Raw genomic sequence first — 24872 nt, 5'->3', positions numbered from 1 at the left:
AAATGGGTATTTCCCAATATATCTTCCTGGAATGCATAATTTTAAATAGCTGTTTACAAAGTAAGGGACAGCATGAACTGAGAACTATTGGCCTGTATTGGTTGGTTTCCTCTCTGTGAATATGAAACAGGCCTTTTATTTTAATGAAATCTTAACTATTTTGATCATATATATGGAGAGTCCATTAGAAAAGTAGTCAAAAGTCTCTCAAATATTCTGAAAATCAAAAGAAAAAATCGTAAAGATTTTTTGGGAATCATTTATGTATTTCCAATCTCTTGGGAAATATAAAGATAGCTTGATCCTTTCTGCACACATATTTTAAAGGAAGCATAATCCCATAAAATGTAATTAATACTTCTATGCTTTAGTGAAGCCCATGGATAAAAGCTACTATCAATTATGAAGTACTGGCATGATTATTCTGATAAATGCAGTTTTAAATTTTCTACACACTAATTAGGTGTCCCAAATTAAAGGTGTGATACCACACAGAATAAGAACTGCTGATTATTAGGCACAAAGAGACAACTCACAGCCAATGGATCACCTAGACTCTGAATTCAATTGCTAGTTGTATATATAGGAAATCACAAAAAACACAACTTTTTCTTTTCTTTTGTTCTGAGGGTCAATAAAATGCTATTTAATTCATCCATTAAAAAAATATATAGCTGTTTACAGCAAGAAGCTACATTAGCCTTGGTACCCAATTCTGTGTCTGTGGCTTTAGAGGGACCTGTATTTTCTGTATTACCTATGAAGAGTATCTCACTTTAATTGACTAATCCTGGCCAGGCATCCCAGAAATATTGCCTTGGTTCTGAAGAACCAGAGAAAAAGTATAAATGATTCACCTTTCAGTATTCATTACTTCCTCTTAGTTATGACTGTGTCTAAATTGGCAAAGAACTTTGCTGTCTGTTTTGTCTTCTAATAAAATGCATACTTAAAAACAACCTTGCCAATTCAAGTCTTTTTTACACTTAAAATTTTTTCCAAACATTTCTGTGTTGGAATAAATTGAATTCTTGACTCTCAGATTCTTGAGTGATTCTCAGTCCAATATTCTTTCCTCTAGACCTACTATCTTTTAATTATTTAAGAATGATTGCCAGGAGAAAGGAAAAAAAGAGAGGAATAAATTATGTGATAGACAAAAATGTATAAATCTTAAACTAATGGACTATATATAAGGGACTATATATATTTTTTCATATTGGTTTTATTTTTATTTCTGGTGAAGAAGGTTAGTTAGCCCCTTTCCATCATATTTTGCTCTAAATTATCTTCTAATAATCTCTTATTTAGAGTTTTTGCTTTTTAAGTGTAAAATTTTTTTTACCATCTTTATTGGAGTATAATTGCTTTACAACGTTGTGTTAGTTTCTGCTGTATAACAAAGTGAATCAGCTATATGCATATGTATATCCCCATATCCCCTCCCTCTTGCGTCTCCCTCCCACCCCTCTAGGTGGTCACAGAGCACCGAGCTGATCTCCCTGTGCTATGCAGCTGCTTCCCACTAGCTTTCTATTTTACATTTGGTAGTGTATATATGTCAATTCTACTCTTTCACTCTGTCCCAGCTTACCCTTCCCCCTCCCCGTGTCCTCAAGTCCTTTCTCTGTGTCTGTGTCTTTGTCTTTATTCCTGTCCTGCCCCTAGGTTCATTAGAACCTTTTTTTTTTTTTTTTTAGATTCCATATATATGTGTTAGCATACGGTATTTGTTTTTCTCTTTCTGACTTTCTTCACTCTGTATGACAGACTCTGGGTCCATCCACCTCACTACAAATAACTCCATTTCATTTCTTTTTATGGCTGAGTGATATTCCATTGTATATATGTGCCAAATCTTTATCCTTTCGTCTGTCGATGGACACTTAGTTTGCTTCCATGTCCTGGCCATTGTAAATAGTGCTGCAGTGAACATTGTGGTACATGACTCTTTTTGAATTATGGTTTTCTCAGGGTATAAGGCATAAAAATTTTAAAATATCTTTGTCTTTATTATGTAAATCTGTTATCCAGACTGGGTAAAGCTAGACTAGGGTGACCCTTTCCCTCTGATCCCCTACACTGTTAAAGAAGTACACTATTATTGTTCTCATATTTAAAATGGGTGAAGGTATTTGAGAGGGAATTTACTATGAGAATTGACAGTCTCCATACATATAAGCCCCCAAGATCATATCCACATTTACATGTATTATTATTATTTTAAATTTAGCTTTCTCTCGGTTTTATATGGGATTTCTCTAAGCAGCCACAAAGTACTGTTTCCCCATCTTGGTTCTGTTCCCTAATCTGGATGTGAAATGACTTACTACTAGTGTGAAAAACAGGAAGTACCTTTCTATTTTCTGTCTTTTGTATTTATGAGATCTCTATGGAAGTGTAATTCTTATACCACCCAAGGTATTCATATCCCAGGAGAAGGAGATAATTATTGATTCTTTGTATAGTTTTCTAAGATAAAAGACATAAAAAATCATATGCATAGCACACTTAAATTTTAAAATAAATGTATATGGATATCCTGCATAATGCAAAAATTTTGGCCAAGTCCCCTTCCTTATAATAGCTAGTCTTTTTCTCTTTACTCTTTGGACTAGCATTTATGGAAAAATAACCTATACCAGTGGTTCTCAGACTTTAGTATTCATCAGAATCACCTAAAGGGATTATTAAAGAGTTTCCTGGGCCTTCCCTTCAGATTGTCTTTTCTTTTTTTTTTTTGGTGGTACACGGGCCTCTCACTGCTGCGGCCTCTCCCGTTGCGGAGCACAGGCTCCAGACGCGCAGGCTCAGCGGCCATGGCTCACGGGCCCAGCCGCTCCTCGGCATGTGGGATTTTCCCGGACCAGGGCACGAACCCGTGTCCCCTGCATCAGCAGGCGGACTCCCAACCACTGTACCACCAGGGAAGCCCCAGATTTTCTGATACAGTGTATATCTGGAGTAGGGGTCTGAGAGTTTGCATTTCTAACAAATTCTCAGGTGATGCTGAAGCTGCTGGTATAGGCACCACACTTTGAGATTCATCAACCTAGACAGATAAACAATTTCTTAGAAAGTTAAAAACTGCATTATCATTCTTTTAGTATGGCAGAATTGGAAAAGTAGATTTTAGTTCCCAGAAATACGCTTGCTAAATGTAGAGGGTTAACAGGTTACCTTGCCATGCTCTCTTGCTCAATTTCCTAAAGGGGAAGTGGGCACCACTTTCAAAAGGCATTCCGTCATCTATGTGAAAGAGCTTTCCTATGAATTGAAACAGCCATCGAGTTGTTAAACAGAAGTTCTACTTGGGTAAAATTACAGACCTGAACAGTATATACTTTCTTAACATCTTTACCTTAGGTTAAAGAGGAGTAGTATGAAATTCCTAACCTGAGAATGGGTACAGTTTTTTTCGCTATCATTTATCAGCTCCTTCTGAACTATCTTTTTTGTTTTTGTTGTTTTCTAAAGCAGCATAGTTCAGAATCGACCATTGAGTATTTTTTATTAACTTTGTAGTTTATTAACCAACAGAAGATTCTTGATTATCAGTATCTATGAAGGTAAGTAGTTGCATAGACTAACACTTCTACACACACGCACGCACACACACACATACACAGCAGTTGATATGCATTCTATTCTAGGCATGCCATAAATACAGTTCCTTACCACAAACCCCATGTACCTAATGAAATTTTTTTTGTTGTTATATGGAAAGTATATCAGAGGTTGCCAAGTTAGACATCATTAAGAGGAATAGTGATCTGTTTATTCAACAAATACTGTTTGTCTTCTTATTGTTTGCCTACTGAGTTTCTTTGAATGTGGTGGTAAACCTGACCAAGAAGGTCTCTGCTCTCAAAGAGCTTACATTCTAGTAGGAAACAGAGGCAATAACAAGTTTAAAAACTAAAGTCAAGAAGTGGCAAGTATAAGAAATTCAAGTAGACTGCTAGTTTAGAGAGTGACTAGGTCACTACTGTAGTTGGGTAGTCAGGGGAGGTCTCTCAGGGTGGTAACATTTAAGATTAGATATGAATCAAGAAGGAACAACCATATCCCAGTCAGAAGGAACAGTTTGGACAAAGATCCTAAAGTGGAGATGAGCTTGGCTTGTTAAAGGAACCAAAGGAAGGCTTGCTGGAGAGTAGTAGGCAAGGAGAGGAGTGATCTGAGGCTGGATAGGTGGGTAGGGTTGGATCACTAGGTTAATACACTGTCAGGAATTTGGATTTTATTCTAAGTGATTATACACTAACTGCCTTTAGGGGGATTTAAACAGAGCAAATACTTGATCTGGTAAGTGTTTTAAAAAGATATCTCTGGGGCTTCCCTGGTGGCGCAGTGGTTGAGAGTCCGCCTGCCGATGCAGGGGACGCGGGTTCATGCCCCGGTCCGGGAAGATCCCACATGCCGCGGAGCGGCTGGGCCCGTGAGCCATGGCCGCTGAGCCTGTGCGTCCGGAGCCTGTGCTCCGCAATGGGAGAGGCCACAGCAGTGAGAGGCCTGCATACCACAAAAAAAAAAAAAAAAAAAAAAAAAAAAGATATCTCTGGCTGGTATGTGGAGATTGAATTTCTGCCAGGGAAGACTAGAAGTGAGGAAATCAATTAGTAGGTTTATTGCAGTCCTTTAGAGAAGAGGTGACGGGGGCTTGGACTTCATGGAGAGGGTAGGGTGCAATAGATGATTAAAAGAAGTAGATACATAAGAGCAGTGTCTATTAAGAGAATTGAGATTTAGGGAGATGTAGAGAGCCATTTGTGCCCTACTGATAATCCTAGGAAAGGAAAGGGACTCTGTATGCTAATGGGTCCTGCCATCTCACTACCACAGTTATTATGGTCCTTACCCCCACAGACTTGTCCATGGGCCTGGACCCTTCTAACACCATTGCCCAGGTGTTTTCTCATTTTGGTTGGTTGTATTAACTTGTCATTTCTAGAGAAGTTGCCTCCTGTCCTAAGAACCCTGTGCCAGTCTTCCTATGCTTTCAGGACCATTATCAATCTTAGAATTGATTATGTAGAAGAATAGGATTGGGTTTGTCTTATTCCCAGACTCTCGAAGGCATGATGTTTCCCTGAAGTATCTCCTTTTTTCTCATGAACAATTGGTAGTCCCAGCATAGATGATAAGTGTATGGGTGTTAAGTGAAAGAAGTGAGACATAGAAGACCACATAATTTATGATTCCATTTACATAAAGTGTCCAATAAAAGCAAATGTATAGAGACAGAAAGCAATTAGTGGTTGGCCGGGGCTGGGGATGAGAACAAGGATTAAGTATAAATGGACATAAGGGATCTGGAGTGGTAAAAATTCTCTAAAACTGGATATAGTGATGGTTGTACAACTTAGATTTATTAAAAATCATTTCATGTACACTTGGAATGGGTGAATGTTATGGTATGATAATTATACCTCAATAAAGTGGTTTAGAAAAGGATTATAAGCGGTTTTCTAGATGGACAAAAAGTTAAAAGACATTCCCAAAAGACAGAAAGGTAGAGTTAGAGAGTCATGGAGGTACTTGGGGCATCTGCAAGGTATTACAGAAACACAAATGAATCCATCCATACATACCACAGAAACCTTGGCTATCTAGAGATTAGTTAACACAAGACTTACAATGTGTATGTTGGGTAAAAACTGACTACGTATTGGAAAGAATTAGTAAAGGAAAGGTATAATAGATATAATGGAAAAGGTTTAGAGTTTATTTGTAAATTAAAAGGTTTTGGTTTTACTTTTTGCTCAGGTGGTAACCAAGGAGTCATCTAACTGCTCTGGATCTTAAGTTTCTTAACTACGAGGGGATGAGGTGGGAACAGAGAGGAATGTTGGACAAAACTAGTGGTTTTCAAAGTGCACCATGATTTATGAAGATGCTGTAGGGTTCTGCAGATAATGAAGAAATTGACACCAAAACACAAAGAATAAATCCCTGAGGAGCCAGGTCATTATCTTTAACTCAATTTTTAACATCAGTGATGTTCTATATAAGAATTCATTTGGAAAAAAGATTTGTCACTAAAAAGTATGAAGAATATGAAACTAGCTAAGTTCTAATATCCTGTAGTTTTGGAAGCTAAAAAGCTGGCCTGTTGGGACCTCCCTGGTGGTGCAGTGGTTAAGAATCCACCTGCCAATGCAGGGGACACAGGTTCGAGTCCTGGTCTGGGAAGATCCCACATGTTGTGGAGCAGCTAAACCCGTGCGCCACAACTACTGAGCCTGTGCTCTAGAGCCCGCGAGCCACAACTACTGACCCCACGTGCCACAACTACTGAGCCTGCGTGTCTAAAGCCCGTGCTCTGCAACAAGAGAAGCCACGACAATGAGAAGCCCGCGCACCGCAACGAAGAGCAGCCCCCTTTCTCAGGAACTGGAGAAAGCCCACGTGCAACAACAAAGACCCAGTGCAGCCAAAAATAAATAATTTTTTTTAAAAAAGATTTATTTAAAAAAAAAGCGGGCCTGTTTTCCAGCTATAGGCAAAAGGATACATAGACCAAGATATATTAGATACTCAAATTTTCATTAAGTTAATTTTCAGATTTTTTGCAATTAAAATATTAGTTATAAACATGTATACTTTAAAATCATGTTACTTGAAATTCCTAAGTAACGGATAATTTGTAACACTTATTTGTATTTTGAGGATTTTTCTATTCAAAGAAAAATCCATTTATTTGTTGAGAGCCAGGCAAGGTGGTTGTATTTAGACATTCCTGATAATGAAAAATCAGGGATTTTTCTCAGTACACAAAAGACAAGAGGAACAAGTCCTTCTTCTCTTGAAATCTTCAAGTTAGGCATTTAGCAGCTTAATCATGCAGAATCAGAATTGCGTTTATTATTGTTGCTACTTTTGAAGAGCCACTTACAAAATAACGTTTTTTCTTGATAATAAATATCATATATACACATAGAAAATCAGGAAAATACAGTAAGTATAAAGAAGAAAATAAAAGCATCCGTAGTCTCACCACCTGAAGGTAACCACAGTTACTATTTTGGTATGTTTTCTTTCAGTCTTTTTACATAGCGCTTACTGTGTGTACATTTTCCTGAATCTGACAGGCTAAAAAAGAATTACAGATCCTAAAATAATTTTTTTGCATGGTACTTTCATTTATTGTTAGCCATTTGTGTGATAGAATATGTTAATTGTTTTGTAAAAGTTTGGTGACTGAAATGATTTTGAGACATTTTTAAAGGAAAGATAAATAAGACAGTTTGAAACCAGGTAGCAGTGATTTCTGCATTAAGAACTGCATTATCAGTTGTGGCTGACTTCAGGGAAAAAGGTTGTATAATTTTCTCGTCATTATGAAATGCTTCCACTTTCACTGACTGTTGCATGAGTGACCTTGATTATTGCCATATGTTCCTCTGTTTATATAATACATATCTACTTTGGGGAAAAAAATGTATGTTACTTTCAAAAAATAAGAACTCACTTCCTTTTTTTAAAATAACACAACACTCATTGTGATAGTCAGCATTTTTGACCTTGTAGTAGTTCTTACTGTTAGTTTTCAGAAGCATTAAATTGCTTTCATTGTTGTCCAGGCACTATTGTAGAAATGATAAAACCTAACAAGTACAAAGAACACTTAACTAGGTAATAAGGAGGGTGTTAGAGCTCTACATTACTATGTAACCTTAGAAGAATTCATGTAATAAGTTCTCTGTTCTTTTAGTCACTTTGGAATTATTTTTGACCACCTGTTAAATCATGAGCATGTTAACATTTTTTTCCTTCCTTTCCATTTCCTTTTTTTAGTCACTATTTTAATAGCCACCTTCCCATCATTCTCTTCCACTTTATAGTTTTCTGCTTAAATCGTAGATCTGATTGTGCCGTTCTTCTACTCAAACGATCCTGGTAAATCTCTGTCTTATAAGGGTATTCAGTTGCTTGCATATGTTTATGTGCTTACCATATTATAAACTCCTTAATTTACTTATCTTCACATCTTCCATGGTACTTTATTGCAGTGCCATGCACATATAATCAATGTGTAACAAATATTTACTGAGTTGAATTGCTTATTTATTTATTCCCCCCTCCCCACCCCCTACCCCAAGTTGGATCTTGTCTTTGGAATGGTATGCTTTAAGTTGTAATTCTTTCACTTAATTTGTATGTGGGTTCTCTCATTTATATGTGAAAATATAAACCTAGCTGCTCTTCTGTCTACATAGTCATTCAGCTTTATCTGTGTACCTAGTGTGTAGCCGTGTGTATAATCTTTCTTACTGTTAGCAAAAGTCAGTGTTTTATCAATGTTAAGCAAAATGCCTGTGAAGCTTAAAAACAACAAGTATTCTATATAAAAAACTAGTAATTCTTGATTATGTGGTTTTGTGGTACATTTTTTGACAACTCTGCTGACTCAGCTTTCTTTTACCTCACAGATTTAAGTGATCTGATTAGGATATACATATATAAAAGATACATGTGGGGCTTGATAGAGTTCTTAGCAAGTTAAATTTTCTAATTTTTCCATATCCAGAAAAGATGCTTTTTAACCTAAAAATCACAAAATATTTTCATTTGACTATAAAATACCAAAGCATTAAAATCTAATTATAAAATCGAGTTTACAAAGTACCTGTGCTTCTGAAAGAAAGGAAATACTGGCAGCGAGATGAATTAAGACTATTAAAGTCATTCAGGCAGGTGGTACTGAGAACTCAAACTAAGGTAGAGGGAAAGAAATTAATAGTTTATAGATAACCTGTAGAGCTAGAATTGACAGGAATTGTTACCTGGTAAGGTGTCAGGAATTAGATACTTGTTAGAGGCAAAGTCAGGCAATACTTATTTCTAGATACTTGCTTAATGCCATTGTAAATACTGCCCAGGATTTCCCACCTCTGTTACTTTGTTCACATCATCTCATTCTTCTGCATGTTCAGCTTCCCCAGGGTAAATCTTACCCGTCCTTTAAGGTCCAGCTTATATCCTCTCTATTCAGAAGTTACTTTCAGGTGCACTCTCGGTGGGGGAAATGCTGAACTCTTATACAATCTATATCTAATTTTTTATTATTATTTATTACCTCATATTTGTCTTTCTTGTGCATCTTTTCACTCTTAACTAGTGCCTTATATATAATTAAGTAAATCATTTTGAATTGAGTTTTTGTCTTCAATTGATAAAAAACATGATCCAGTATCAAGTTAGATAAACTGCTTTCCTTATAACTTACTCTAGGTTAAAACACAAACAAAAAGCCTGTATGTGCCTACTGTTTTTTGAAAACAGTTCTTTTTGTAATCTTTAAATGTAGATCTGCATCAATAATGGTTTGGGGGGAAATGATCACAAGCACAAAGGCTTACATTTTTAGGATGGTAGGTGCTCAGTTAACCTCAGTTAACTGAGGTTAACTGATGTAACTTCAGTTCTTGTCACTGTATGATTTTGTTCCAGTTTCTTTTTGTAATTTACTGGTAAGTCCTTGAATTGTGAAACACAAAGGAATTGGCCCTTCTGTTCTTTGAGGTACTGACATCTAAATGGTGAAACTGTTTGCATAATGTTCCAGAATTCATTGAAGAAGTTTGTACCACAGCCATGGAAATGGTTACAGTCTATAAATCAGGGTCCTAGAAAGCAGTGCTTATGTGAGGTTTTCTTTAATCCCCCAAATTAGACAATTGAAAGACGCTTTTACATAAAGTGTTTCAGCTAATGTTTATATGTGACTAGCATCTCAATTCTTTTAAATCATCTATCCCCTTCTTTTTAAATGAAGAATTTACCTCCATGTCTATATTTTCATGACTCTTAAAATATTGAAAAGCTATTTAAAGTATTTATATATGGTTGCATATGAAATTTTCTTTAACTTTAATGGTTTTCCTTTAAAGTTTTTTTAAATAGAATAATGTTAATATTTTAAAATATGATCAGAGATGCCAAAAATCCTTTTAAGAATGTAAACAATTGAACTTGTCAGAATTAAATCATAAACATAGTTTCAAATGTTTGGCAATATTTTTGAGCTCACTCCAGTAAGGAGAGCAGTTGGATTATAGCACAACACAGCATTTTAGAACATCTTCATATCGTCATTATAAACATTATCGTTATGTTATCAAATTCCTAACATTTATTGAGTCTTTACTATGGCACTAGGCACTACATACAGTATGTCATTTAATCCTTAACAAAACACATTATTAGGTTTATAATTATTATATCCGTTTTGCAAGGAAGTTCCTCCTGAAAGTCACGGAACTAGTCACCATGATCATCCAACTAGTAGGAACCAGAGCCATGACTCCAGAGCTTTTGCCCGCTATGTAAGGTATAAGTGAGACTGCATACTTCGTGAGGACCGGACCTCTGCTTTGCTTCTCACTTTATGCCTGTGCATAGCATAATGCCTGGCACATAGTGGATGATTTATAATAAATATTTGTTGGACAGATTTGCCTCTTATAGAACAACAGTAACAGAAGCCCTCAACAGAGCTAGGCTTAGTCCTTGTAGCTTGGGTGAATGTATTCCAGGGATCTTACATTGGAACTCTGAATACATTTATTACAGAGAAACCATGTTAGGTGTGGCTGGAAGGTTTATGACTGAATTCTGAGAGTTACATGGGTCTTTGTACACTAATCTGTGAATTCGACTGCCACTGGATAGCATGGCTTCTATGGGGAAATACCTTTTCAGACAATTTTCAAATGGACTTTGGGAATAAAGCCTATTGGTAGGTAGGTTGGAGGTTGTGGCCATATAAGTAATATGATGAACCTTCCCTTGGTATCTCAAAGTCACCATTATGAGTATCAGTGGTAGTTTTTAAGCTCTCAACATATACAAATTGAGAAAAGTTGAGGTTCTTTAGTGATGGAAGGATGGAGGACTTTGAATGTCCTAGCTGCTCTCTTTCCTCCCTATATGCGTCTTGCAGCAGCTTCTGAAAACTGAGAAGCCTGGGGACGATATTCCCTTCTCCAGACCAGTTTCTTCATTTTTCAAATGAAGAACTTTAGGCTTAGAAAAGTTAGGTAGGTGATTTCCTGAAGTCACACAGCTGTTTCAATCACTGAGCTAATTTACGGCAGAGGACTAGATGTAATTTCCAGCATTTAGTGCTTTCCAGCTCTACTAAAAATTCTTTCAGGCACTCTTTAAATTGAATAATTAAATATTTACATAACAACTTCAGTGTTATGTTTTACCATATATTAAGTCTTTGAGAATAAAATCCTTTGTGCAGTACCTAAATAAAAACGAATATAAGCATATTATTCACAGTTTGAATAATTTTTTACATGTTATTTGAGTCATATAACCCTGTGGGTCGGAAGGGCATATGTTATCACTGTTCCTATTTTAAGGATTAAGACTTAGAAAGAATAATGTCACACAGCTAACAAGTTGAGGAACCAAAAGTCAAAACTAGATTTTCTCAGCATAAGATTTGGAGTTGGACCCACCTTAAGTGAGATGTGCAGCCAGCCTGGAAGCAAGCTGGAACAAAGCAACTTCTTGGTTGTGTGATAGTCAAGTGGAGTGGGTGGGCCTCTTGGGGGGGAAAGGAGGAGGTCTGGGAAAAGACCTATCACTGAACTCTATAGTGAGGGAATAAACAGTGGGTAAAGTAAGGGAGTAGGTTTTGGGATATGGCTGCAGTGAGTATACAGTGCATGAATTTTACTGAGACGTCATGGTAGAAAGGAGCTCTTCCTCAGACCTAGGTTTGAGTTTCGTTTTCACTACTAACTAGCTGTGTGACCTTAGGCAAGTCCGTTGATCTTGACAGTGGACTCATCTGTAAAGTGAGGAAAATGTTAACTTTGTGAACTGTGCTCTGACTGCTCAAAAGTCTTTTTTTTTTTTTTTTTGGCTTCCTTCTGGGTTCTTTGTATTTCAGTATTTTTAGCAGCTACCTAGCTAAATCATGAAGTAGTTACATATGTTCCCTTACTGAATGCAGAAATACTAGAAATCTCCAACTGAAAGGGCATCAGAATGATACCAGCTGCTGTGGATCAAAGAGAATTTTTATTACCTTTTTTTGTGTGACAGACTTGATACCCAGTCCATCTCAAGTTTGGTTCTCGCTTTTTATTTTTATTGTTGTCTATGAAATAGTTAGTGAATTGTTCCATCATTAATTAATTTTAGTTTTTATTTTTTCTAGTTGTATAGGTTTGGAGAGACAGTGTCTGTTGTTTTTTGGACAGACACTTGGAGACCAGAAAGCTTCTTTGACAAAGTGAAGAAGAACAGACAAAATGGCATGCACACATTATGCTTACTAGGTAAGGACTGTGGAGTTTCTTTAGGGTGACAATATGGAGTTGTCATATTGTTCTCATTTTGATTTTGTGTGAAGGTGAAACTGATACAGGCTAGCTACTCTATGCATGGCATGCTCTCCCCCATACTCTGTGGAGAAATAAATTTTCTGTTCCAGATACGACATGGCTACTCCTACATACATGCCATAGTTCATGCTGCTGCCTACTTATGCCCTAATAGAGCCTCGCCAGCATTCCATCTTTTACCCATTTGTCCATTAAGACCCTGTTCTGGTCAACTTACAGCAATTCAGTAGACGTATTGAGCATTTATTCTTACCACATTCCATCCTGTCTTCCTTACGGTGTCCTTTGAATACTGCAGTATAAATGCTATCAGAATCACAGAATTATAGATCTGAAAAAGACTCTTGAGATCATCTTACTGAAGCCGTATTTTACAGATGAAGTTGAGGCCCAGAGATATTGAATCATTTTCCCACTGTCACCCAGATTATTAGTTGCAGAATTCGTAGAACCCAAATAGTCTGTTATTCACAGCTCTTTTCACTGTATTATGCTGCCAAATTCTGTTTCCTACCTAGTGTGGAAACGGCTGGGATCACTGTCTTTGTACACTAAGCTGGTGGTACCGATAGAGCTTCAGAAGGGATGGGCTGCGTTTGTCAGCAGAGGTTCTGGAAGTGTACTGATTCACATCTGCTATCAGTTCCTATGCTACAGTATGTGTTGTAAAAATGCTATAATCAGAGCTTTAATCTGTGGCTAGTCAACAGAAAAGAAATAACTGGCATCTTTGATAACTTTGAAATGACACTTATACTTGGGATCAGAAGACAAAATCTGAGTGCCACTATACACTAGCTAGAGAATATTGTAAACAGTCCTTACCTTTGCCTTCATTTTTATCAAATAGGAATAATCTTCTCTTGCCTCATGGAAGTGTTTAGAGCAGTACTTCTCAAACTATTTGTGGTGAAGGACCAAGTTTTGTTCTTTTATTTATATATGTGTGTGTGTGTAGATATGTGTGTATATACACACACATATATAAAATATATGTAAAAATAAATACATATACTTACTTTTAAATTTCTAATCTTTTGTGTCAAAGTCAAATTACTGTGTTTATAAACACTTATTCTCACTCCTGTAGTTTTTTTTCATCATTTATTGGGAACAAAATTCTCACATACTGGCATCAGTCCTCGGATCATATGCTGAATTGCACTGTTTTAGTGATACTGTGTGTGAAGTCACAGCAGAAGAATGTCTGCCACATAGCACAGAATCAGGGCAAAGAATGAACCCATGGTTTTGGCCTCTGTAGTAAGTACAGATATTCAGAACATTAGAAAAGATTCCTATTTGCTAAAGGCATTTAGGTTATTTGTATAATATAGGCAGTTCTCTATTATTCAATAAAATATAATTTGTACATTATCAGATCCGCTATCAATATGTCTCTTTTAAAAGAGAAAACTGTAGAAAAGTTTTACTAATGGTTAGCATTTCTTATAGGGTAGAAATCGGAAATTATCTAGCAGGGGTTAGCAAACTAGCACCCGTGGATCAAATCTAGCCTACTGCCCGTTTTATAAAGTTTAATTAGAACACAGCCATGCTACTTCATTTATGTATTATCTGTGGCTGCTTTCATGCTCCACTGGCAGTGATAAGTAATTTTGACAGAGACCTTGTGGCCTTCAGAACCTAAAATATTTACTACCTGCTTCTTCACAGAACAAGTTTACTGACTCCTGATCTAAAGTGAAATTCTACCTAATCTGATGTGGTATACCCTGTATCCCCCAGTGATTCTCTTTCCCATTACCTTGTATTATTTCTTTTAAGTCTTACCATCCATCTGAATTATTTTATTAACTTGTTGGTTTTCTTTCCTACTTCATAAGAGCAGGGACTTTATCTTGCTCATTCCCCTCTTCCTAATGTCTAGAAGTCTGGCACAGTGTAGCTGTTCAACAAATATGTAATGGAAGTTAATTGGTTGAAGTTTACTTTTAGCTTATTTTCTCAGACTTGATATTATTACCCATTGGCACAGAAAATGTTTAACTCTTGCTAGCTCATTCAGTTCCAGCTAGAATATGTTCCTTTAACATTGACACCTAATTAATTCTAGATCTAGATCAGGCCATGCGTGCTTCTCTAACATTTTTTTGGCTTATGCCTATATCCCACAATTAACTGGTATAATAATGTTTTCTCATTTTAGTTTATTATCAGGACAATTTAGTAATTCATTGTTAATTAGCTTTATAGTTTTGTGTTTAGATTTTCCATGTGGAAAGATACTAGTTTTCCTTTTTTTGTAGTTCCTACTGGCAGGCCAACTGTAACACACTTGTTAATACATGTGGAATATGCCATTAGATATATCCATCGTGTTATCTTAAACTTAGATCCAATTAAGGCCAGCAGTATGTAGAAAGTCAAACTAGAAGGAAGTGAGAAGGACAGCCGTTAAAAGGACTTTTATTAAAGGCAGAAGTAGAAGTATATGCAACTGAGGGATAAAAAATAAGGATTCATTGGAGCTCAGGTACTAAAAAGCGTGTGTGTGTGTGTGTGTGTGTGTGTGTGTGTGTGTGTGTGTGTGTGTGTGTTTTACAACAGAACTGAGAGGTTTTAAAATAGAACGAGGAAAAAAGTAGTCTTAAGAGGCAAGCTACCTGATAACATCTTCATGTATCACAAAAAATGGGGGAAAGGAGGAAAAATAGGATTTATCTTTTGGAAGCTTTGGAAGGACAGAAAATCAGTTTAGAGTATTTATTGAGTATTTACTGTATGCCCAATGTGGAGTTAGGTTCTTTTGTAATACTAAGGAAGTATTAGACATGGGTCCTGCCCTCAGGGTTTTGAAATCTAGTTGGAACTAATGTGCTGTGTACATGAAAGTTTATAGAACAGTTAAGTTCTATTGTATGGAGAGGCAGGAAAGACAAACCAGAACTTTGGCTGTTGAACTCTCTCTAAGAGCTGCCTCTTTTCTTGGCTTTCCTGGGAAAAGACAAACAAGGTTAAACAATATATCTTCCTTGCTCCATTAACAAAAACAGGAACAAGGTGTGAAGTATAAGATATCATGATTCCAAATTCTTAAACCATAGATCTCATCATTTAATCACCTGGAATTCTCATTATTCAGATTAGTACGTATTTATTGAATGCCTGCTATGGGCCATGCCCTGTAGGGATTAGTGAGACTATGTCATGGTAAGAAACCATAGAGAATTTAAAATTTACTTGGAAGGATAAGACTGATGTATATATAATATAATTAGAGATTAATAAAATACAGCATTAATGGTATGGATATTTCAGAGGACAAAGAGCATTTAAAAGGAAGTCAGTGGAGGCTTTCTGAAGGAGCTGGGACTTTTACTCTACTTAAAGGGTAGATAGTTTAAGATGGGCTGGTGGTAGTGGAGCCGTGTGAACAAATTTATTCAGTAGAATTTATGGAGCATCTACTAGGTACTTTGCATTATGCTAGGTGCTGGTACTAAGATGAATAGGAGAAGCTTACATTCTAGCAAGTAGAAGTAGAAAGGAATAATTATGGCCTGTGTGAAGACAAGGGAAAAGTATCAAGATAGGTTTGGCTTGAGATTAATTCACGACTGCAGTCTTAGGTTCAATTAAAAAGCATTTGCCGGGCTTCCCTGGTGGCGCAGTGGTTGAGAATCTGCCTGCCGATGCAGGGGACACGGGTTCGTGCCCCGGTCTGGGAAGATCCCACATGCCGTGGAGCGGCTGGGCCCGTGAGCCATGGCCGCTGAGCCTGTGCGTCCGGAGCCTGTGCTGCTCCGCAAGGGGAGAGGCCACAACAGTGAGAGGCCCGTGTATCTCAAAAGCATTTGCCTGTAAAACTTCTCCCCAACCCTCTTAATTTTTAAAATCAAATTCTGTAGAGCATATCAGTAAAAAATTAAAAATATTGAAGATATTAAATTAAAAACTTAATATGATAACATTTCAGAAGCTCAAGGTGAATACATTAATAAATGTGTTTAATTTTTTAAAAATATTACAACTATTGTGTAAAGGAGCTCAAAGTCGACTTATATATCAGTAATTGTATTGCAGGCCATATTTCAATAATAGATATACATTTTTTTCCTATATATGCCAGACAAGTGGAAATATTAAATAATTAATGATATTTCGAACCTGAAAAATATATTCACTGCTGGTTCCAAGAACATTTAGAAATACATGTAAGTGATTATCTCTGGAGTATTTTCCAAGCAAATACTTAGTATCCTTTATGAGAAAAACTTTTATAATCACTTGGGAAAGCTGTAGAAGTCTATCAGAAAGACCCCTCAGTTGCACTATATTTATTTTTGCAAAAACAAACTTTGACTGAACCATTTGTTTTCAACATGTAGAACAGGAAGCAGCTGTCGCTCTTGCTGTTGTGTGCTGAGTTCCTGTGAGGATGTAGAGTGATTCTGCTTTTTTACCTTCTACCAAATTGTTTAGCTGAGCATCAGTGATTAAAAAGTGTAAAGGATCAAATCTTTGTGATGCTTGCATTGTCAAGCTTTATTAGAGCAAAGACTATGTGGGTTTTGGCGGTTGTGGTAGCCCTGTACCTGGCTACCAGTCAGTGCTCAGGAAATCCCAATTAAAGTATGAATACTTGGTATTAAAGTATTCACAAGTTATTAGGCATGTTTTACCATTCACAAGAAAGCAAAAGTCTGTTTTCAAAATGTGGTAAGAATTTTCTTTCATTTATGTTACATGCATTGAAGCTTATATTCTAGTGCCTGAAAAATAGGTAAGAAGAGGAGCATAACAAGACTTTTCAGTTGGTTCTATGCAGTTACCACCTAATAGAAATGAACACAAAAATTTTGATTAGCTGTTTAGTAGTGTATATGCCAATATTTATCTAACTCTTTCCTGTGTCTTCTTTTCCAAGAGGAAATTTGATCCTTTCAGGATGGTCTCAGGGCCAACTTCATGTTTGTTTTCTAACTAATGACCTTTACACAACCACAAGCTTCCCTTCTTCATATTTCCTTTAAAAAGTGGCCAGATACAAGTGTGAGGAACGATTGTTGTAGACTCAATCAAATTAGCATTTTGGAGACTTGAGAATAATGTCTACCACAAACTTAGGTGACTCAGTTGAAGTTTACACGTAGGATTTTGGATAAAGTAATCAATTAAAAGAGAACTATTTTTTACTTCCTACAGACATCAAAGTAAAGGAACAGTCTTTGGAAAATCTAATCAAGTAAGTTCTTATTCTGAGAATGCTTACATCTACTTTAATTCCGTGAACAATAAGTTCTGCTTAAATAACATGAGTTCTAAAGATTGTTGAAAATCAGTTTTCAGTAACGGTGCAAAATTAAATACTTTCAATTTTATGAAATGATAAGCAGTGTGATAGATAGAGTGGAAATAGCAGTAGATTTCTTGGGTCAGTACTGAGAACAGTCGTTGGCACCTGATAGGCACTCCGTAAATATTTGTGGAATGAGTTAATTGGGAGTCAGAAGACACGGGTTTGAGTCTTGAGTTGGCCTCTGGTTATGTGCTCTTGGGCAAGTTACTTCCATTTCTGAGCTGTATTTTCTTCATTTGTATAATGGGAGTACTAACCCCTTTTGCTTATAGATGCAGTGTCCCATACAGTAGCTGCTACCCACATGTAACTAATGAGCACTTTAAATATGTATGGCTGATGTAACTGAGGAACTGAATTTATAATTTAATTTTAATTAAATTAAAACATACTCAACTTAGTTAATAGAAAACATTTAAGTATATGTAGAACAATTCAGTATGTAAATCTACTTTTGCAACCATGGATTTTATGAAATCTAAATACAGATCGAGTATTTTGAATGAAAATGTAACATTTGAATTAAGATGTGCTAAAATATAAAATACATTCCAGATTTCAAAGACTTAGTACAAAAACAATCTTTAATAATTTTTATAGGAATAAATGTTGAAATATAACATTCTGGATCTATTGGGTTAAATAAATATACTAAAGTTAATTTTTTTTTTTTTTACTTTTGTTAATGTAGAGACTATAGAAAATTTAAAATTAACGTTTACTGCTTACATTATATTCCTCTTGGAGAGTGCTGCCTTATAGAATTGTTCTGAGAGTCAGTAAAATAGTCTATATGAACTGTTTTGTAAACTGCAAAAGCAGTGTTTTTATTTTGATCATTGGGCAAATGTGGTAGGCTTTTGAGGCATATGGAAGTAAACATATCCCCCAAGATTTTGAGATATTTATCGCTTTAGTTCACTTTTTTTAGAGGAAGATGTGAAAAGAGGGATATGTGGTTTAAACATGGTAATAAAAATGAACACTATAGAACCTGATTAAACTAAGGTATAGAACAAATTGCCACTTATTTTGAATTATTTTTGTCTGAAGTATCACTTTGAGTAAAAGTAACTTTGATTTAAACATTTATCTTTTAAGTTGTTGGACTTTTATTTCTGCCAGCATTTTAGTGAGATGAGAGGGCATTTGAAGGAGAACAATGAAAAAAGCTTAAGAAACTTAAGATAAATTATCACTGTATCCGTGCTTTAATGTATACTTAAAGTGGACAACAAGTGACCGCGTCAAACATAATGTAGACTATGGTAATTGAGTATACCTGGAGGAGTAACTGTGTTAAAAATGTATTGTGTAATTTCATGGCTAAGAACAGTGGCATCTAGTTTTACACTTACAGGGGAAGAAAGATCTATGAACCTCCTCGTTATATGAGTGTAAACCAGGCAGCCCAGCAACTTCTGGAGATTGTTCAGAATCAGCGAATACGAGGAGAAGAACCAGGTACTGAAGAACCTTAAAAGGGCTCTCGTATTCCCCTACTGTTATACTGAGATGTGTATGTAGCGTCTGACAAACACACATATATATGCCAACACCACTGAAGTGAGAGTCAGTGTGTTTGCATTGTATTTTTCCTTGTCACTTTTTTTCAGCTTTACCTTAAATCTCATAAGCTGAATGTTCTACCGAAAGAAAAATAGTGGAGTTCCTTTTAGTACAATTAATATCATTCTATAAAGTAAGGATTTTTTACAAATTAACTATAAATCAGCTTTTATGTTAATATGTTAACATATAAATATTTTGGTAAAATACAGAACTTCCATTTTAGCCCAAATCTATGGTAAACTCTGTCCTGTAAAAGTATACTTATTCTACTTTTTCTCATTCTCAACACTGAGACCAGGTATAGTTATCTTCGGGATAAAGACAAGAAAATTTATCCTTATATTCCTAATATCTAGACATAGTATTAAAATAGATGTGGTATATAATAAAATGTTCATTGTCAGTAGGTTTTTAGTGAGATGTTCTTAAATGAATCTGTCATTATATTCTGTTCTAAGGTGCTGACTGTCTTTGAGCACCTATTTCTTTCTTTTTTTTTTTTTTTTTTTTTTTTTTGCGGTACGCGGGCCTCTCATTGTTGTGGCCTCTCCCGTTGCGGAGCACAGGCTCCGGACGTGCAGGCTCAGCGGCCATGGCTCACGGGACCAGCCGCTCTGCGGCACGTGGGATCTTCCCGGACCAGGGCACGAACCCGTGTCCCCTGCCTTGCCAGGTGGACTCTCAACCACTGCGCCACCAGGGAAGCCTGAGCACCTATTTCTTGATAGAAAAGATAAATGAAGAGATTCTTGAATAACATTGGCCTCAGTAGGCCTTGTTAAAGTCATGAAACAAATAATCTGCAAGGGTGCTCTATATCCATACCTTTGCACAGAGTTCCTTACATGCCTGCTTGTCCTTGTAGAAATCATTTGCCCCATTTTGACCATTTTTCAATCAGGACATCTTTCCCAACTAAACAAAACCACAAGAGGGTCAGCCCTTCAGCTGTCAGGCCAGAGTGAGTAATACTAAAGTTCACTAATGTTGGTTATTTTGAACTTAAAAGCATAAGGAGTGTCATAATGCCTATTATTTGTTAAGGGCTATGTAGTTTACTAAGTGCTTTCATATCTATTATCTTAGCTCTTAAACCACCATTTATGACAGATAGTATTCCACTAAAAAAAAAAAAAAATGAAAAAACTGAAGTTTGTCACATAGCTAGGTGGCCAAGCACAGACTGAAATCTGTGTATTTAGCTCATAATCCCCTGGTTTTTCCAGTATATCTTGCCCAATGTGAATATATCTCAAACATTTCATTTAAAATATAAGCATATAATAAACATGTTCACTCGGAATCTACTTAAAGACAAATGCTATGCAATAGAGTATAGATACAGGAATTATTCAAGTCCTAAAAATTTAAACTAAGGTAAGTCTTTGGAATTCTGAAAGGGTAAAGTTAGGAAGTACTACTTTACTTTATATGTCAGGTAGTGCAAATAATTTAGAAGAGCCTTAGGTAAATCAGTAGATAGTGTGTCCATAATGAGTGACTAAGGAGATTTAATATATTTGGGTCTTCTTTAAATATACTTTGGTACTAGTGTTAGTTTGAATGGATTCAGGATATTGCATTTGCTGAATTGAATGGTGGTATCTTTTTTTTTTTTTTAATAGCAGTCACCGAGGAGACAATCTGTGTTGGCTTAGCCAGGGTTGGAGCTGAAGACCAGAAAATTGCAGCAGGCACTTTGCAGCAGATGTGTACTGTGGACTTGGGAGGACCATTACATTCCTTGATTATCACAGGAGGCAGCTTGCATCCAATGGAGATGGAGATGCTAAGTCTGTTTTCCATACCAGAATATAGCTCAGAATCCCAAAGCATTGATGGACTCTGAACATAGGCATTTCTATTGTTAGATGTTAATTTCAGTTATATATGCACATACACATATTTGTATAACAAGTCAAACAGGTCTTTTGGTTTACCTAATAAGTATAAAACGAGTGACCAAGAAGAAAGATGCCGACTCAACAATGCTTGATTTCCTTTGGCAATGAGTTTTTTCCCTATGATATCATCAGTTTTTGCTGCTATTTTGGCAGTTTTTCAGGATGCACATACATGGAGCAGACCAAGCTGGAAAACTTACAGATAGACATCTATTGACAGAATCATTTAAAAGCAACTTTTGTTTATGAAATCAGTTTATACAAGGTGGAACTTTCTTCTTTCTTAAAAAGTCAGATGTTCTGACTGCAACATAAGTTGTCCTGACAGCATTTGGTATTAATGCATATAAATAGAGGTGGGAAAAATAAGTCCCCACGCAACAGTCCTACTTACTTAAAGCTCAGCTGAGCATATGCCACAAGATGACATCCTTTTGAATTGCCTTGTCTTGTTTAGCTGACGTCCTAGTTATGTGCCTCATTTCTGCTGTATTTTGGAGGTTATATAATTGTTGAATTATAAATGTTCAGCCAGCCATGTACAGTTGCTATTTGGTTTTAAATAGCATCTTTCACATCCAAGCTGACAAATGGAAAACTTGCTGACTACAAAATAAAATTTTAAAAAATTTAAGTTTGAAAACAACGGTGGATTGGTCAAGATTTATCATACCACTTAACAGTTAATATGCCTCTGTATGTATACAAGTAGCCACATTCTTCTTCCTAGTTGTAAAACACACTCCATTTATTATGTTTCATGACTATGAAGTCTCATACTTTTGTCAGTTTATAACAGAAATAGCTTTGCTACATGTTAGTTTAGTTGGTCTAACTCTGAGTACAGTTGACCCTTGAACAACACAGGTTTGAACTGTGTGGGTCTGCATATATGCAGATTTTTTTTTCATTAAATACATACTACAGTACTACACAATCCATGGTTGGTTGAATCCTCAGATGGTTGAATCCATGGATGTGGAACCAGGGATGTTTTCAACTGCATTGGAGGGTCAGTGTCCCTAACCCCAACATTGTTCAAGGTCAATCAACTGTGTTTTCATGGCCTAATCAACTTATCTGAACTCTTTGTTGAGTAGATTCATAGGAAGTTGAGCAACTACTTCCCTACTTTCTGGAAGCATCAGTTAAGTAGAGAGTATTTTGAATTGTTTCATTTCATTTGAGATAAAAGATATTTTAATATATGTGAAACATTCTGTTATCACTATGTTGGATGAAAAAGAGGAGAGAGACAAGGACATTTAAGTACCAGTTCTGTAGTGTTTTTTTCTAAGGTGTTAAATTAAACAATGAAGAATTATAAAGTGAAGGCCTTCTGTTTTTGGTAGTGGTGGAATAGCTTGTAATGTACAAACCCTCCCAATTATAAACTCTGGAAAAATATAATAAATAACTGTCTAAAGGCACTGGGGAGTGACCAGAAGCAGCCTGAGAACTATGCTTATATGACTTTTCCCTCAGGGCATTCACCAGTCTGTCTGGTGGGGGGGTGGCTAGAACTGAAGAGAAAGTTGCAGTCTTAATGACTTGAGGTATTGGAGGAATTGGGGGCTGCTTGAGGAGCTGTAAATTGAAGGAGGAAATTCTAGAAATGAAGGTGGCACTGATGGAGGAGACTTCCAATCTGCATATGATTTCCTCTTAAGTCTTTGACTAACGCCTGCATTGTGCATGTGCAGGGAAGATTCTGGTGAACCAGGTGGAAAGCCATAGCTGGGAGGCTGAAAAAGCTGAGCAGAGATTGTTGCTCTCAGTTGCAAGAGAAAACAGAGTTTGAATCCCAACAAGCTAGAAGGCTTGGTAAGTACCTTAGGCTTTCCCTCAAATCCCTTAATGGTTGTGTATTATCAGTAAAGGCTGTGCCCAGCACTCAGGATCTGTGCTAAAACTAAAGACAAAATCTTGAACATAATGTAAAATCAAGCTTCCATAAAATCAAGGTGATTAGCCAATAATTTAACTGCCTGCTAGAACAAATCTTATTACTTCCAGAGCATAGCAAAATGAATCAATCTATCAGCAATGCCTAGAATACTATAAAATATTATGAAGCATGTAATAAACAGGAAAATATGACTTATGGTCAAAAAGAGAAAAGCACACAGTAAAACGAGATCCCAGCATAATCCAGATATTGGAATTCACAGACAAAGATTTCAAAGCAGCTATTAGAACTATGTTTGAGGATGAAAAGGAAAAGTGGTTGTAATGAATTAATATAAATGGTACTCTCAGCAGAGAATTGGAAACAAACAATAAACCCCGAATGGTTGGACTTAACAGAGTGCAGATGATAGATGAATAGAAATTATTGATAATCTATCTGAGGAATAAAGAAAAAAGATTAGAGGGAAGAAAAAAAAAGGCACAGAACCTCAGTGCCATGTGGGGCAATATCAAGCAGTCCAACGAAGATCTAACTGGATCCCCAGAAGAACAGAAAGGAAATAGGGTAGAAAAAATGAGTAGGTAAAGGCCAAAATTTACCCAAGTTTGGTGAAACTATGAATATACAGATCCAATAAATTTAATGAACTCCAAGCAGAATAAATGTAGAGAAAACCACACCTAACACATAGTTAAAACTGATGAAAACCAAAGATAAGAGAGAATCTTAAAAGCCACCAAAAGTGGTATTGGGGAACCCACCAGGGAATAACAAAAATTGACTACTTATCATCAGAAATAGTGGAGGTCACAAGACAATGGAAAGACAATCTTTACACAAATTCAAAAGCAAAACAAAACTCTTATCAATCCAGTGTTCTATATCCAGTAAAAATATCCTTCAAAAATAAAGGCAAAATAAAGCAATCTTCATGAAAACAGAATTTGTCACTAGCAGACCTGCACTGCGAGGAAAGCTGAGGGAGAATTTGGGGGCTGAAGGTAAATGACATCAGCTAGAAGGAAGGAAATAATAAGTATGTAAGTATAAATGACTATCAGGTTTTCTTTGCTTCATGATTTTAAAAGACAACTGACAGTTTAACATAGCATTGTGGCATATATGTAGCTGTAAAATATATGCAAACAATAACAAAAGTTGCAGGGGGTAAAGGGAATTATACAGTTGCATAATTATAATTATTCAGGTTGTTACATTTTATTTGAAGTAGTAGAATACTAACTGTAAGTAGACTGATAAAGTAAGGATATGTATTGTAATCCCTTGTCAACTACTATCAAAAAAACACACATGGCAGAAGTAAAAAAAAAATTAGGGAATTAAAATTGAATACTGAAAGATACATGGTTAACCAAAAGAGGGCAGGAAAGGAGGAAATAAAGGTCAAAAAACATAGGACAAAGAGAAAACAAATAGTAGAAGGTAGAGTTAAATTCAAACAAACCAATAATTGCTTAAATATAAATTAGTCTGATGAAAAGGACTAGACTTTGTTTTTAAAGGCTCAACTAAATGTCTATAAGCGTTAAACTTTAAATATAAAGACACAGGATGAAAGTAGAAGAATGGGGAAGAAATAGACCATACAAGCAGTAAGCATAAGAAAACAAGGGGCTCTATTAACATAAAACAAAATGGACTTCAAACGAAGTATACTGGAGATAAAAGACTTTTTATAAAGAGAAAAGGGTCAGTTCATGAAGAAGACATATCCTAAATGTGTATGCATTGAATACCAGCTTGAAAATACATGAGGCAAAAATTGACAA

At 36.1% G+C, this 24872-nt stretch overlaps 1 protein-coding gene across 7 annotated transcripts in view; it reads left to right on the top strand.

The window, feature by feature from the left end:
* Positions 1-21712, top strand: part of DPH5 (diphthamide biosynthesis 5) — an 88671-nt gene extending 66959 nt beyond the window's left edge. For 5 of the 7 annotated variants that reach the window (XM_067040867.1, XM_067040873.1, XM_067040876.1 and 2 more), the window contains 4 exons: positions 12185-12305; positions 17541-17580; positions 19055-19158; positions 20892-21712. In XM_067040867.1, coding sequence (XP_066896968.1) covers positions 12185-12305; positions 17541-17580; positions 19055-19158; positions 20892-21115 — 489 coding nt within the window. In that variant the 3' untranslated portion in view covers positions 21116-21712. The remainder of the gene's footprint in view (positions 1-12184; positions 12306-17540; positions 17581-19054; positions 19159-20891) is intronic. The other 2 variants (XM_067040892.1, XM_067040882.1) reach the window with 1 other exon arrangement.
* The last annotated feature ends 3160 nt before the right edge of the window (positions 21713-24872 follow it).

Source organism: Kogia breviceps, chromosome 1, assembly GCF_026419965.1.
Source record: "Kogia breviceps isolate mKogBre1 chromosome 1, mKogBre1 haplotype 1, whole genome shotgun sequence".
NCBI classification, from domain to species: Eukaryota; Metazoa; Chordata; class Mammalia; order Artiodactyla; family Physeteridae; genus Kogia; species Kogia breviceps.
Note: the sequence above shows the minus strand (reverse complement) of the source record. Positions and strands in the feature narration are given on the sequence as shown.